Source organism: Chroicocephalus ridibundus, chromosome 15, assembly GCF_963924245.1.
Source record: "Chroicocephalus ridibundus chromosome 15, bChrRid1.1, whole genome shotgun sequence".
In the NCBI taxonomy this organism is placed as follows: Eukaryota; Metazoa; Chordata; class Aves; order Charadriiformes; family Laridae; genus Chroicocephalus; species Chroicocephalus ridibundus.
The window spans coordinates 7,257,347-7,274,667 of NC_086298.1; the positions used below are offsets into that span (position 1 = coordinate 7,257,347).

The following is a 17,321-nucleotide window of genomic DNA, read 5'->3' on the forward strand; positions in this document are numbered from 1 at the left end:
GCGCGGAACGCTGCCGGGGAAATGAAATGCTTCCCCCCGAACCAACGGGCTCGTCCCTGGCCTGCAGCGAGACGCGCCGCCGCCGCCCGGCACGTTTCTCGTTTTGCTGCGGGAGCTGGACCCGGGGTTCTGGAGCACAAAACCCAGACGAGCATCTGCCCAGAACTAAATGTGGGCAAAAAAGAGAAACCTCAAGAGTAGTTTGTCTCCGTGGAGATTTCTGATTCCTGCTTGGTAAATGAGTATTAAACCGCGACTTCTTATAACGCTTCAGGAAAAGCATCTGAAACGCAGGTCCCTTAGTAGTGAGTATCTAAATGTAGACACCGAGACCATAGATTTGCTCTAGAAGCATTTTAATTTACAAACAGCAATTCCCATTGACTTTATACCATAAAAAAAGCGATTTACAAGCAAGAAACAAATTCATCAAAAAAGCGATTTACAAGCAAGAAACAAATTCATCAGAACAAAATAAAGCAGCACTGAAATATTCATGTCACAAATCTAAAAACAAAGTGAATACAAGAGTAAAATATCATTTGAATAAATACTTTAAAATTCATGCTATAAAATAATCCTTAATGGCAAGTTATTAATCGTTACAGCATCAGCTTAGCTAGCTTCATTTACTTCATAGGGTGATGAAGTGCGGAGTTGTGAGGTTACCGGTTTATATTGCAAGATAATGACACCAAGTCAAGTCATTCAAACTGTTCAATTATTTACCATGAAAAACAACCATACAAATAAAAGTTACTTAAAAATACGACTTTTCAGTCAGAAACAAACACTGTTAAAATCGTGCAAGAGCTCTGCCTCTCCCCGCAGAGGGGCGGCGGGTCGGGGCGAGCGCGGGGCCCAGCGCCTGGCGGGTGTCTCGGGGGAGGCAGCAGCTCCCGGTGGTCCCGCAGCAGGAGCCGCTCGCAGGAACCACCGGCAAAACCTGCCCCGCTGCCCAACCCGCGCCCCCCACCCCCCGGCAAATACAGGGACGCGTGTCCCAGGCTTACTTCTTTGTTTAGCTTTATTTTTATTTCTTAAATGTAAACGTGTGTAACTTAAGTTAATGCTGTCACAGGGATGTGCAAGTAGTATTAAATCTACAATATTAAATACAGCTATTCTGGCACTTGTTAAAATATATGTAAAATGCACACAGATTATAAACTTTGAACATTTTGAATGACTTTGCTAAACTTCCAATTCAATCACTGAGTATTATGAAATTTACAATTCATGAAATAAACAGATTCATATAAAGAATTTACATAATTCCCCAAATACTTTCAAATATAAAATTTAATAAATAACCCTGACCAGTCAAAAAGCACCATTCAAGGGTAAAATTCCCTTGGAAAATAGATTAGGTGTTGCATATTTGAGTCCCTTTCAATGGTTTCATGTGAAACCTGTTTAGAAAAATGACAATAAAAGAATCACAGTAAACTAATACAAAAATTCAAATAAGATTTTTTTTATATATATATATATATATTTAAAGGTAAAGCTCATTCAATCTTTTTCCCAGCCCTTGATTTTATTCCTGCTGTTCTTCCCATAATTCAGCCTAAACATATTAAGAGGCCTCATTTTTTTTTTTTTTTTTTTTTTTTGCCTAAAAGTAAACCAAAGGCTTCAGCATAAACCAGGAATTTATGCTTGGGAAGACTGCGTTAAGAACTATCAATTTAGGCCTACAGTATATTCTGCTGAACAGTGAACTGACAGTATCCTTTTTGCTGTCGCAAGATTTCACGCTACAAAAGCGGAGCCAATCTTGAGGCCTTATCGACCAAACGGAACTTTTAATATACTGTAAGTATTTACAAAGCTATTTTCTAAATGTATTTACAAGTTTAAAAGAAATAATACGGAAGGTAACTGATTAAGAAAACGAAAATAACTGTTTAAACCCACAAACATTAGCAAAGGTATAAAATCCTTTATTTTCACAGTTTGTCATAATAGGTTAAACATCTAGAGGAAAGGACACTGTCACTGTTTTCACATTTGTCTATAATTAAAAAGGTAGATTAAGAAGAGACTCAATTATGAACCAGCCTATATAATTTCACGATTTATTTTGCTGTCAAATATTTCTTCACGTATTTTTATTGACTTCTGCATTTATTGTAAATGAAATGTGTAACAGCTCTGTGCTAACTTAAAACTGTACAGACACAAGACACCGTACAGTACTTCTGGAGTTTGCTTAAAATACCACAGCGTCCTCTGCTTGGGTGGGCTCGTGAAATGAACTTCAGTCAGAGAATGCTTCATGTTTCATGGCAATGTTAAGCCTGGCAGACCATTATGTGACAAGGCACAATTTAATTGCTGTCGCCAGGTTTGAAGTTCGTTGTCTACCAGAGTCTCACACTTTGTAAGTGTAAATGTAACGCTGGATGACGTTTTATCATCCGCTCGCCTACGGACGCGTCCTTCGAAGCACTGCTGCGCTTTACAGTACTGTGTTATGGCTTGATAATTATTAACACTGCTAGCAGTGGAAAGGGTAAATGGCCTCTCAGCACGACTAGGAGCAAGCAGAACTTGCGAACTGCTGAATCGTGATTTTGTAGAAAAAGCGATCATTTCCTGCCCCGTAACAGTCCCGTTACAATGTTTTGAACCTGAACCTGTACAATCAACGCGATGGTTTTTTGTTTGTTTTTGTCAGAGACAATTTTGGATAAGTCACTCTTTGGTAAACTCAAACCATTTTAATACATTTACAAATACAAAGAACTAGCTTTAAATAACGTTAAGATTGTGGCATGGAGAAATTCAAGAAATGTAAAATTAGTACCCACATCCTGCTCTCCTCAACTCGTACTTCCACGGAACAAGTCACACCAAAGGCACCACAGCACAGGTCCCGGATAAAGGGTTAAGAATAACTGCACATTTCTTGGATTTTGCATGTCTCAAACTTAATTCATCAAAACACTTTTTTTTTTTTTTTTTTTTTTTTTTTTTTGCATTTAATTACTTAAAACAAACATTTAGGAAAAAAACAGTATCAGAAACACCAACATGTTCTTCAATGGGTAAACATACAGACTACCTTCCCTAGACACGGACAGAAACTTGCCCTTGCCGGAAACGAAAGTTCTATTGTTGCTTCAAGGAGAGAAACATCTCCCCACCCTCGGCCTCTTCATTTATGCAATTTTAGGACAAAGAGGCAAATTCCGTACTCAATTTAACTGAAACTGCTCCAACGGAGCAGGCGGGGTTTCCACCGGGAATCTGTATTTAGTGAAATTCATTCTTATTGCAGACTGTCACAATAGTACGAGCTCGTGTATTTAATAAAGCTACTGCACAAATACGCCCCAACCTCACGGGAGCCAAAAAAGCTTCACCAGACAGCAAACCTACCTTTTTGCTTTCCCGTAAATTTAGGAATCAGCTTTTACTTTCTAAATTCCAGGAGCTAAACAGCATGTTCATGGATGTATTTTCAATATCTGCTAAACAAACATAAGGCCCAATCGTCTAAACCCTGTATTTTAATCAAGCATGTGACTCGTTTAGTTCTGTTCACCGGGTAGAATTTTACACAGTAGTGTTTGCCAGTTCATGCTTTTGAGGTCTCTTAAGCTATTGTTGGGGTTTTTTTGTTGTGGTGGGGATTTTTTTTCTTCTTTTTTTTTTTTGATTGTTTTTGTTTTGGGTTTTTTTTGCCCTTTTTTTTTTTTTTTTTTTTTTGCTTTTGCTTAACTGTTACCATTAGGTTTCACATTTTATATATTATACTGACCTAAATGATGAAGTTAGCACCATATTAAAAAGAACGTTTGGTGAAACAAAAAGATGTAGAGTATTTTTAAAGTTGTCGGTAGTTCCTTTATGCAGAAAACAACCACTGAAAATAGGAGGGAAGCCATAGCAACTCTGTAATACTCACACATGAAATAACAGACATATTGCTCGAAATTCCCATAGAGTATTTGTTTTTTTTATACAAAAAAAAGTACAAATCCCAAGTGCTGACGTATCACTTGGAGCTTTAAGTAGGAAGTCAATGTGCACCTGAAAACAGCTCTCTGTGAAGAGACCTATTAAAACACTGCTTGGAAATACTGTCGTTTAAACTACATCATCGCTCCCAGGTCTCGCCCAACCGTGAAGAGTGATGAAGTTTAAATTTAATTACCTGGTATGGTTCTACAGTACGAAATGAAGGTAGATTCTGAGGCCAGTAAAAACACATTTAAAACCACAATGCTACTTTTAGGTTTGCTAATTTTTTTTTTTTAAATATATATATAGATATATCTATCTCTATATATATAAAAAGGTCAGCACCACAGGTTGTCCAGCTTGCGTTCCAGACAACTAACAAAACCCCTCAACAATTTAACCATAATTTAATAGATTTATGGCATTTGGTTTACATACGTTATAAAGCAAAGCTATTAAAACAAGGTAATTCACTTTGCTCACTTTTGCACACAAAGTAATAGTTTAATAAAATGAAAACCAAACAACATTCTTTTAAAACCAAAACCATCCTCCCAAAGTCTGAAGTCCTAGATCCTTAGCAGAGAGGAGACCCAGCAGTTGAAAGTCGTACATAGTATAAACCTTGACGTACTTTTACATTCACCTCAACCAGAACAGGAAAAGTGAAAGTGTTTTATATATATAAAGCAAATTTATATATATAAACAGACTAACTACCCAAACCAGTTAGTAAAAGCAAACAGGTTTCATCGTGACACACGGAAGGAATCAAAGTTCTAATATTCTCTCTCACCACTGCTGTGTAACTCATTACCAGCAACAGGATTTAGGAAATAAAACACGGGAGATGACACCTTCTTGGCGTATCCAGCAGAGCTGCCAAGCTCATTCTAATATCTTTCTCCACTGGAATTTGTGTCTTGCCAGATGAACCAGTAGGGACACTTTAGCAGACTCTTCCTATCCTTTCCCCAGCACACTATCTTTTACATTTTGAGCATCTTCAAAAGTAAAAAAAAAACAAAACCAACCCAGCCTCCTTCAAAAACAAAGAATACTCATGTAGTCTTCTCCGGAAACCATTTCAAACTGATTTCCAGAAGGTCAGAAAAATGAAAAGGCTGTTATACTTGTACTGAAGATTACTAAGAGAGTAACAGATTTTAAAAATACATTAGTAATGTGCTTGTTTGTGTTGCACTTAGAATGTAATATTTTAATCAGATGCGTTAGACATTGCATGAATTTCCATACTAGAATCCATAGCTTCAGAAGCTGAAGCATCATTATCTACTTTCTGTTCCACAAAAGCTTCTGTTCTGTCTGGAGACTCTACCCTGTTTCTTACCTCTGTTACCCCAGGGTGATTTTTTCGCAAATGCTGGTTTAGCGTACCCTGGAAAGGAAAACATTTTCCACAGATCTCGCAGCGAAAGGGCTTGTCATCTGTGTGACCACGAATATGATACTCGAGCTGGTCCTTGCGGGTGTATTTCTTCCCACAAAACTTGCACACGAAAGGGGTTATTCCCATGTGCAATCGCATGTGTCGATCGAGGCTCCCCTTCTGGTTGAAAGACTTCCCACAGTAAATACAAATTAGCCTCTCGTTGTATGGATACCAGTGACCTCTGGCATTTCTTTCCCGTGGGCTATTTTCATATCCTGGGTTACTCACCATGGATTCACTGTCAGCCCCTTGCACCAAGCCCTGAACATCGCTATGCAAGTGACCGGCGGATACCCGTTTTTGGCGTGCACGACCCCCTCTGAAACAGCTCAGCATTGACCTTGAAGGACTCGTATTGCTCAGGCTTCCGAAGGTTTCAGACACGCCTGTAGCCTGTGACGAGGCATGGGTAAACGAATAAACATGTTGTAAGACAGACCCATAGGAACCAACATTTACCGCCACCACTTGCTCTCCATCCACCATTTCAGTGTGATATCCGTCGTCGCCAAGGGAGGAGCTATCAGAGCAGCTTGGCCTGTCGGACTTTTCCATTTTAACTTTCACCTCTGCAATCTGACTTTCCCTTACTATCAGGTCTCCTTGCTCATGGTCACCTTCAATCTGAATCTCGTATTCAGAGATACTCCCACTGCTTCCTCGATCTGAATGCCCTTCTTCTTGCAGACGACCGCGTAGGGTTTTGCCTGGAGTAGTTTCCATCCTAAGATCGCTGCCTGCCGCTGCCTGTCGCACCTGAGAGCAATAGGGGGGAGAGATCTCAATGGGATTGGCAAAGTAGCTGCTGTCTTTAACTCCATTGCGATTTTCTGGATTTTCTTCAGCACCAACAGTGACAGAGTCAACATCACCAACACTGATCTTTGAATGGATACTCTCCAGTATCTGTGTGCATTTATCAATGACGCACTGCATCTGTAGAAAGCTAGCTGCAGTTAGGAAACTAACGACATCCTTCAGCTGCAAGGACATCCTTCCAGTGTAACAAAAAGAAAGCAACTGTTCAAAAACATTGGGATTTTTAATAACTGATATTGATAAGCCACTCATGGTGCTTAATGCCGAATGGTCACGGAAATACGGAGAACTGGCAGCTAAGACAGCTTTGTGGGCTCGAAATGGCTGACCCTGAATGTGCACAATTATGTCACATAGCTTTCCTTGCAAGCGGAGTTCATTTAACTGGCTCAGAACAGTGTTGCTGTACTCGGGCACATCAAACTGAATGAAACTGCTGCTGTCCATTTCTACTGATGTAAAGAGTAATCTGAAAGAAAAACGAGAAGATTTACAACTGAGAAGGAATACAGAGTTTTCCATTTCAAAACTGAATTCTCGCACGTGTTGAAGATAACTCACCACATTGATCTGTTTAAGGTGCGTTACAACAAAACAGTTGGTGTAAATACTTGATACAATACAAAAAGTAGAGCCTCGATCTACCCATTTCTTGCATTTCTATAATTTGAATTATCCCGCTGCAATAATTCAATTGCTCGTTATACATCAGAGGCTCCCTGGGCCAGTCTATGTGCTGAGAGGAACTTCGCAATCTCACTCCCTGGTAAGAACTGCAGAACACCCTCACCCCACAAAAGAACATTAATTTTTCGTCACTAGGCAAGTTAAAAACTTCAGTAGGTCTTCAAGCCAGATACTACATTGATACTTGCAGGGAACCGCACTGTTAAACTGCCCAGGAATTACTTTTGGAAGGTACTTCATCAAGTTTGAAAAACCTGCTAAAGAAAAGCCACAGGCACATACGTACGTGTGTGTGTGTGTGTGTGTGTGTGCGCGCGTGCATAACACATATGAAAATATGAAAAAAATTTTCCATATGTCAAATTTATTTCAGAGGAGATGAATACTCTACATCAGTGACATTTCTGTTTGAACATTTACCTCCTACGAAAATAATCTCAATAATTATTTAAAAAAAGTAAAAAACACTCTTTCAATATTCACATCGCAAAACAAGGAAATCTAGCAAAAGGAAACAATTAGCGTGGACTCAACTCCAAACTATTTACCCAGTGTGTCAGAAGAAGAATAATGAGTTTGCGTCAATATGCGAGGCAGCATTTGCAGGAAAAGCATTTGAGCCACTCACAGACTTTCATTTTTTTTAATTTTCCTTTTGTGATTTTAGTTTTTAAAAAACAACCAACCCACCACGATGTGAACTTTGAAGCTCATCTGACACAGCGGTATTTCCTAGCTAGAATGATCTGACGTTTAAATTCTAACCTAACTCAAAACCCATGGGCACTCAAACTCGCCTGATACGCTGGGACAGGCTGTTCCAAGAGGCTTTTGGGAAATGCATACATTTCAAAACAAGATCTAAAGAAAAGCACTTTACCGACTTTTCATAGAGCATCATCGTAAAAAGCACATACAGACTTGTCGCCCTGCGAGTGTCTATCTGCAGCAGACATCACCTTGCACTTCCAAAACTGGGCCCCGAACCAAGCGCCCAGCAATCCTCAGACTTTTATTGCTATTCTTGTTCTTATCAATGCAGAAGTCTAAACGCGTAATGTTGCCACCATACCTGTTTTTCCAATTGAACAAACAGATCTCAACATCATCCATTGACTTCTGATGCAGGAAGCATGTCCAATGTATCACAACATACTAGTGGATTTTTTTTTCCTATTTATGTCTTATGTTACATGCTGTAATGGGACATATGAACAATTTAAATCAAATTATGAAAATTCAGGCACTCTAAAAACAAAATCAACAGGTAGGAATATGATAAAAACCCAACGAAGACAAACTGGAGCTATATCAGCTGACTGTCACTTAAGACTAACATTCATAACCTTCACAATGGAACAACTTTTCCTGAGAGAAGGAAGACAGCCAGCTTCCTGACCTCACTAAAATTACGTCTGATTTAGAAAACGGTCAAAAACTCTCACAGAGCATTCAAAATCAGGTTATCAGAGTTGCTAAACATGTTCTGTCGGTTACCAATGTGTCATAGATTGAAATGGGCAAACCCGACTTCATCTGAGGTTTTGCACTTGTTATGTAAAAGTAGGGGAAAAGACATTTTATATGCTCTTATATCTGATGAGGGAAATAAGGACTAAACGGTGGTTAACAGAAGCGATACGACTGCAGCCATCTACACAAAGATAGCTTTGGCAGGACAGGGCTTTCATTCAGTGAACAAAGCTACAGAACGACTTGGAGCTTGTGAGCTGATGCAAGTCAGGCATGGGTCAGAAATCAAACGTTACGACAAACAAACAAACAAACCCAATTTAGCAGCGGAGTGGCTAAACGGCACGATTAACCGTGTTACTCTGAGCATCCCCACACGCCGTGCAGGGCACCGCTGCTCAAGTCCCCGCAGAAGCGCCCACTCCGCTGGGAGGACCCTCCGCCGTTGGGACACAGGTTTGCCAACTCCCCCTCGTCCGATGGGGCGGCGGGGCTTCCTCGCAACCCAGCGCGGCCGCTGCCTCTCATTTGTGGGGCTTGGGAGCTACGCACAGATGCAAGCGCCATCAGGACGTTCCTGATGAAGCTGCTCTTTGCTAAGTGGAGGAAGAGCTTTTGTCGACCTGAAGTGACATGAACTGACAAGTCACCTACACTGGGGACTGTGTGCAGACTACAAGACTGGTCCCCAGCAGTGATAATTTGTCATTCCTGCATCATTTTGTATCCTTGAGCTAAGGAACCAGATCTTGGTCAAGCCTCCGTCAAATCCCACCAGAAATTACTCCTTTTTATGGCATTTAGAATGTACAGAAAGTTTGTCACACATAGAAAGTGGCCCTCCTCCTTGCCCCATACCTCCCTAAGGGCTCTTACTCAGCAAAACAGACACAATTTAGTCCTAGACAAAATGTTAAAATACTAACTATAACCACTAGCACTAATTCAGACAAAAGGAATGAATTAAGGATAGGCACCCGATAGAAAGAAGATGGACATTTTATACCTTACCGTGGAGAAAAAAAAATAAATGTTCTTTTGATCATGGCATCTTAGCATCTCTAGCTGAATTTACACTCCCTAGGACACGGCCACACATCGAAAATGGACCGTGAACACAGACCATGAGAACCGGGAAGAGAGGGATGCCAAGAGGAAAGGGACCCTCAGTGATCCTTGCACATCACAACTCCGTTAGCACAGCTAATTATCTCCATGGGCATATCTATATAAGCAATTCTACATCCTTGGTCTCAGAGTCGTTTCATCTTTCTTTTGGGAAACAAAGCAGCTTATTCTCCTGAAAATGTTAGGAGGAAACAGCACAAATCCTGTTCGTGAGTGGAGTGAATGCTGGAGTTAAAGGTCTGTAAGTCTGGCTGCCGATGTGGCAGATAAGCAGCGAAAACCAGAAACAGGGATCAAGAGAACATACAGTATTGCTTTGGAAGCAAACAAACAGATCAAGTACACAAAACACAGCCCAAAAAAGCAGTACACCGTGAGTTTTATACCCATCTGCTCTAAAAAAAAAAAAAAAGAAAGTGAACAAGCTACATCACGCACTTGTTGTGACTACTTTTCCACCTTAGTTTCTTCCTTTGAGGACGCATGCTTCCTGCGATCTTGAAAACATCTGTAGGAAGTTGGGGTTAAACAACAAGAATTTTGAACCGCAGCAGCAGCTGCTGAGAGAAGGAAACCCTTCTTTCACTTTCAGCCAAACTCTGAAATCTCTAGTTGCAGAGGTCCTGGAACTGACGAGGCTGCCAATAACCACCACCTTCGGGAGCAGGCAGGGCTGCAGCAGGGACAGCACTGAGACTGCAGTGATTTTGCTGAGGTTAATACCAGGCACCCCAACTTTCTTCCATCTATTTGGGAAGGCAAGACTGGGGAAAAATTCTGGGCCTTACACGTTTCAGAGAAGCAGGCGCCACCAGCAACGCTTTATTGATAAATAATGGTTAGAAAAAGAACGATCTTATTTAGTCACGTAAATCCCCAATGTCACTATCTCTAGAAAATAAAAGTAATCTTTAGGTTACATTCCCACACTCAAGAAGGTTTTATTTTATTTGTATACAGAATGAAGTTAGCAGTTTCATAATCAAATTCCAGTAGAATTAACCAAAATATTCTTCAGCAGGGTATCGTACCATAACAATACTCAATTATTCATCAATGCTGGCAGGCCAGTAGCTCTTTCAAGACAATATGATTTCTGGTTGAAGTATTCCTGAAACAGTCCTGGAAAAGGTTAATAAGAACCCCTCAATTTCTTAACAGCTTTCTCCAAGTTGAAATGCATCCCTAACCTCTTCTCTTCTGGGCTGAGGCAAGAGGCATTAAACTGAAGCAGAAAGGTACTCTAAAACACAAGTGAGCTTTGGACACATCCACTGTATGATCTAAAGAAAAAAAAATATCTCTCCAGTTAACCAGACAGTTACCTTCCACGACACTTCAGCACGTACAGAGGTGACCTGTGTTCTTTGGGTCCAAGACCACGGTCTAGTAGTTCAGAATGAAGACAGTTATACAGACTCAAGCGTTTGGGCGGTAGCGAGAGCTAAGACAACTCATAGCCATGTTAGGTACTCTCCTTGTTAAAAAATAATGCATTTTGTCTTGCTCTAGCTTCCACCCTGCCTGTGGGACACTGTAATGTTAGGTTAAAGCCCTGTAAAATTTAAGACCACCTCTGGGCACCTGTCTATGAATAGGTCTTCTCTTGACCTTCCTGCGTAAGTAGATCACAGTGTTTAAGGTTTTCATCGATATTATGTATGCGAGAAATTGGCTGAAGTCTTTCTAGTTTTAAAGCCCAGGCCAGAACTGGACACCAATTCACTAAGTCTTAGCGGCGCTCTGTGTTGAGCCTCCTGTCTATTTCTGTAGGAGATGATCCAGTCACACTCAACAGAATCGTATCAGTTCTCTTTGCGTCTGCATTACATTTATTCATCAGGGTCTTATACAGCAAACGTAGACCACAGTACGAATTTACTAGGAGTGGATCGCTGCCCTATGTCTTCCAACAAAAGTGTTCATTGAAGTAACCTGTGAACATGAGAGTGATATGCATTTAACATTTCTCATTAGGATTCAAAAGAAACTTACTTAAAAAATTACGTTCTATGAAAGCTCTTATTTCACTTAAAAAAAACAAGAATAGACGGTGACAAAACACATTCGGTATTTAATTTTACTGACATCATACAGTAGCAGCAGGGAAGCATCATATAACTACAACACGAAGCTGTGTGTCTGCCAACGTCGTATTACTTTCTGCTTCTAAGTCTGCACCTGTTTAATTTCATTCACTCACTGATGTACGATTCGCCGCTCCCATGGACAGGTGAATGATACAAATTAAGCTTATTTTAACTCACACAAAGATGTGAGAAAAGATCCCTTGCATTTTCTTTAATTAGCTCAGCAACATGGGTTCCTTGGGAAAAAACACACATTACAAATCATTACTGTTGTAGCATGTGTCTGAAAACAGAAACACATAGAAAAGTTAGAGGGATCATAAGGAAAATTAAGACTAAAACAAAAAAAGCGCTCCGCAACATCAAGAATGGACGCTCCATACATTACCGCTCAGAATACAGAGAAAAAGCAAGAAAAAACCCCAGGTATTTGTATAAATCAGTGGACTCCTCCCTTGCATTTGGTAGGATTCAGTATTTACTACACCATCTGGGAGAACTTAAGACATAATTGCAAAAATGTATCATAATTCAAGAGAATTTTAACCCTATCAGCTGTGATCATGGAAGTTTTAGGGCAAAAATCTTCATCACTCTCACTCCTCTCCATTTGCGTTTGCCTTAGTCCTCAGATTACAGCAGCCACGGGAATTAATGCTGGCTGTACCGAAAAAAAACCTGCTATCAGATATGTCACAGTCTAGGGGCATTTCTAAGACAGTCCGCTTTAAATAGTCTTTGAATACAAGGAAGAAACTGATCATATAATCTTTTACCAGCTTATACCTCTCATAACAGCAAATTATTATATTCTCTTTTAAAAGCCAACATCTAGTGCCCTTGGAGAGCCGTATGCAGTGTGACACACAGCACCGCTGCTTCACTGAGAGTCTGGCCCCCGAAGCATGGTAAGCTTCCCTACAGCTAGAAAACCGATTTTAATATCATAGTCATTAAAAAAAAACCAAAAAAACACAAAAAGCCCCCAAAATAAACAAGCAAAAAAAAGAAGAAAAAACCCTACTCTCCCAACAATTGAGACAATTTCATGCAGAACTACAGCACACTTGTAATAATATAAGCAGCACTATGTAAATATGTAGCATTGGGTTTTGCTTCAATTCTCCCTAAATTCAAGCAGCCATTTTCTTAAGAATTCTCCGCCCTTTAGAGAGCATGAAGGACACTACATTATTTTATATTTATCTCAAGTGAAATAATCAGATACTACTGGGGGTTTTTTTAACAGATTTAAAAACCAATGGCACTAAAAGTTTTTCCGGAAACACATGCAATAAATAATAAAAATAGAGCCTTGTGTATTTTCAGCTCACCCATGCAGTGTATTTTGCGGTCTACACAACACACTGCCAGAGGCATCCTCCTGGTGACAGAAAATATACCTAATGACACACTTCTCCATCTAATCTACGCACTAAAATCATAGACACACAGAGACACATATATTTATAAATTTAAAACAACTCCTTTAAACCACAGAAAGGATGACGGGGGGAATGTTTCCACTTGACGCTTAAGGAAACACTTGGAGCTTAACTAGATTTTTCTAAACTTTGACTGCACTTCATAGAACTAACATTTAAAAGCTCTTTAACGTAACATCACACGAATCATAGCACTACAGTAAGCAAAAAATTCTTGAAAACTTTAGTCTTTCTGCATTCGGTCTCCTAGATGTTCTCTCGTAGCAGTAATTCACAGGCACATGCCTATTAACTAAAACCAAATAAATTAATGACACAAAGCAACAGGCTTTAAGATTGGTGGTAAAATGGCAAGTATCTGCTTGACCACATGAAGTGATAGTTTCACGCATTTTCTTTCAAAGCTTCCCTTGAATGGAACACTAAAGAAGTACGGGCTTGCTGCTCGAGTATTTGTCACGTCAAACAGCATCGTTTCCTAAATCACTCTTATTTATACTCCTCTTTTGTGAATTCTTCGTTTCCAGGGAATTACAAAGCTGAATTCTAGAAGCATTACTATCCATAGAAGAATAAATCAAGCAACAATCTTTGCTTAGGTTGATTGGTATTCTTTGCTTTTAAACTCACTCAAAAATATTTAAACTTAGACACATTGGAGATACAACTGGAGAGACTGCTGCATACAGACATGAAATTTTGATATCTCAGAGTAAGTGACTGTCGTGAACTCAGATGGAAGTTTAACAAAGAGTTCACATGCAGATCCTAAGAGATGCTACAGCACAACAGAAAATTCTGGTAATATCTCTGTTGCAGCATGAAGTTTTGTTTTGTCTGCAGCGTCTCCAACAGGATAAAATGCACTATGTTTATGCATCTTTTACAACTACAGCGATCTCAAAAACTTTCCAGCTCAGTTTAATGCATCATTCTGTTAGATTCGCATCTAACAGGTAAACAAAACGGCCAATATGATTAAAAACAGCGAGCACAAGCCGATGTTTACACATAAACTCCCTGCCCATACTTTTGATAAGCTCAGTACCGCTTTGAACAGTCTACAGTACAGTTGATTCCTGATTCAAAAGCCATCCAAAAAAAACCCTGAATGAGAACTAAGCTACCTTTCTAGTAGTCTAATGACAGAGTAATGCAAAAGTCATGGGAACAACCACATCTCTCAAAAATAAATGGCTATGGAAGCAATTAGTTCCTTTCTTAACAAAACAGGATTTCATTCCTATTCCTCATTCCTCCAAAGGTTAACCACTGACAAATCACTCCAGAAATTTAATTCACAAGGTGTGTTAAGTTTTGGGAAAGTTTGAACTAAGCTAAAAACCCTTCCCACTGGAATCAATGGAAATACAGACAGTTTGGCCAAAACTTGAAATAGCGAATTATCTGTAGTAAAGCATAAAAGATGCTTATCTCCCACTATTCCTCGGAAAACAGCTTTGAAAATGAGTCTGCTTCACTTCTATTTTGTTATAGTAGTGGTGACGACACAACAATTTAAAACTTCATTACATTACCTCATAAAAATGCAGGAAACCCCCAGTTTTCCCAGAAACTGACGCCAATTAGTACAGGCTGAAACGTAGTCGCTAGAAAACTTAGTTCTCGCACGCTTTCAGGAGCAGATCTCAGACCACTACAGTGAAAGTCAATGTCATTGCTCCTCCTCTGCAGACGGAGGGGCAACCCCCTGCTCAAAGTACTGAACATCCGCAGCGAAGCCGAGAGTAAAACTCACGTCTGTCAGGCAGGCGTTCCTAAAGTGTTGCAGAACATTATCCCACCGTTTGCATGGGTGAGCAATACATTAAACCCCTACAAGTGCCACAGAAATTATTTTTGCTAATTCAGACTTGTTTCTAACAAAAATTGAAAAGGACTTCTTTTTAGCTCACCAACACTCACAACATGATTAATAGAAAACCACTTGAAGGACTGGATGATTTTAACATCAAAATTAAAACCAATTATTTTTAATTTATGTGTGTGTATACGCACACGCTAGTATCGGTAACACTACACACCTATTCTCAAATGCTTAGTGTGGTGCAGCGGGGAAATCACTGGAACTACACAGTTAGCATTTCATAGAAAAAAAAAACCCAGGAGCCTTTTTTGAGCAAATATCCAAAGAAAGCAGTTGTGAAACTGAAGTCCCAGGGCCACCTTTGTCCCTTATTCTCAAACTGTCTTCCCCACAATTGCTTGCCTGTATGGAGGTGATTAAAATAGTAAAAATAAATCCACTATTGATGCACAAAGTTTCACCCAACGATTAGAAACGTCAACACAAATAATCTCTAAATTTTTGCTCTAGAAGTCAAGTTATTACAAAAGCCGTTACAGGTATGTATCTATTTCTTAACGCAGAAAAGTTACTAGAAGGTAAACTGGAGATAGCCAAGATCAGCAAAAGTACTATGTCAGATAAATAAATCAGAGGGGCATATTTATGATACATAAACTTTAAATCAGCAAAAACTTACAAGTAATGATCACAAGCTTTTATTTTGTGCACAAATTTCATAATATACCCATTATCTAATCCTAAATAGTTACTGTCCACATTTTCTGAGTATCTGACAACTTTGAGATGTAGCCTTTGAGAAGCCTCTACTGGTGTAAAACCCCAGCTGATAGCACAGGACTTGCAATACATATATATACACACACCTGGAACTCTAAGACGTGGGAAGGGAGAGGGCTTTTGTACCTTCTGCTATGACAGCAATAAATGATTTGCTGCCAAGGTAATATTTGATTAGTATCATGCGTTTTAATCCGTCTACTTTTTTTTTTTTTTACATATATAACCTTAGTCATTCTTCATCAAATCATAACTTTTTGGCCGCAGTTTTTCTTCCAAGCAATGAAGTAGCTATGTTCTCTAGGTATCAGCAACACTGCAGTAGATGTAAAGCAGCTCCGAAGAACACGTCTTCCCGGTGTTTCCCCAGCCCGCCAGTGCTGTCGGACCGCACTCACGGGACGCGAAGCCCGGGCACGTCCCGGTGCCCCGCACCGGCCGCGGCGCGTCTGCCCCCCGCGTCTGCTCCCGGCCACCGGGCTCTCCCGTATCGGCCTTTCCGGGACTGCCCAGGCGTGCTCCCAGGTCCCCCTCAGCTGCGGCTATGATAAAGTGACCCCCATTCTGCACGCCACGCACAGCTGCGGGGATTCTGAGGTGCCCTTGCAACTACAGAGACCGGGGCTCCGCCAGAGCTCCCAGCTCCGCTGCCGGAGCGGCGGCCGCGGCAGCACCACGGCGGGCACGGCCCCCGCCCGCTCCGCCCAGCCCGGCCCGCGCTGCCGGCGGCTTCGGCCCTCCTCGGCAGACCCGGGCACAACGCGCGTTGCCTCCCCCACCGGCAAAACCAGAAGCACACCGGGGACACACACCCGGGTTACGCGGCGGCAGCGCCTGCCGAGAGGAGGCCGGAGCGGGGCGAGCCCGGCGGCCGGGGCCAGCGACGGCAGCAGCAGAGCGGCCCGCCCCGCGCCTCGCCCCACGGCTGCCGGCCGGTGGCAGACCCGAGGCCTCGCCCGCCGGCCCTACCACCCGTCCCGCCGCCGCCGCTGCCCGGGCGGGGCCTGTCAGGGCGCTGGGACCCCTCCCGGAGCGCGGGCTCCGGTCCCGCCGCGCCGCCCCGCCCCGCCCGCTGCTCACCTGGCGCTGTCAGGGTCTCTCACATGGCGGGGCCCCGGCCCGGCCCGGCCCGTCTCCCGCCCGCTCCCGCCGCCGCTTCCCGCCCGCTCCCACAGCTGCTCGCACCCGGAACCGATTCCGCGGGCGGCGCTTCCGTTTCCTGGTGACGTGCACCGGCGGCGGGCGGGGCCGCGTCCCGGGAGCGGCGGGCAGGGTCGGGTCGGGCCCCGCCGGGGGTCAGCAGTCGCCCGCCCCCACGGCCGCGGCTCGGGCTGCGGGGCCCGCAGGGCCGGGCCCGCCCCGGCGGCCGCCGCCGAGCCCGGGGCCGGGGCGGGCTGGCGGCTGCGGGCGGGGACAGGAGCGTCAGCGGAACCGGGGTCCGGCGCGCACAGGCGCATCCGCTCCGAGAGCCCTTACCGTGAGTCGGTCATGACGTCACACGCACTCAGTACGCACCGGTAGCGGAGAGCGTCAGCGATGACGCGAAGAGCCCGGCTCTGCGCTCGCCCCGGCAGCAAGGTCCCGGTCCCGGTCGGCTGCAGGGCGGCCCCGGCCCCTCCTCGCCGCTCCGCCCTGGCGGGCTCCCG

General features: G+C 42.5%; 1 protein-coding gene across 4 annotated transcripts; it reads right to left on the reverse strand.

The window, feature by feature from the left end:
* Positions 1-433: 433 nt before the first annotated feature.
* On the reverse strand, positions 434-17,161 carry ZBTB34 (zinc finger and BTB domain containing 34). 4 transcript variants are annotated; one of them, XM_063353467.1, is made up of 3 exons: positions 16,756-16,892; positions 8,004-8,127; positions 434-6,713 (listed from the first exon to the last, which is right to left on the reverse strand). In XM_063353467.1, exons 2-3 carry the CDS (start codon positions 8,042-8,044, stop codon positions 5,192-5,194), a joined length of 1,563 nt encoding a protein of 520 aa, XP_063209537.1. In that variant the 5' UTR covers positions 8,045-8,127; positions 16,756-16,892; the 3' UTR covers positions 434-5,191. The 4 variants fall into 4 exon arrangements, with proteins under 4 accessions (XP_063209537.1, XP_063209535.1, XP_063209536.1 ...); XM_063353465.1 differs by having other exon boundaries at positions 8,004-11,467; positions 11,800-16,854; XM_063353466.1 differs by having other exon boundaries at positions 8,004-11,467; positions 16,756-16,852.
* Positions 17,162-17,321: the final 160 nt, after the last annotated feature.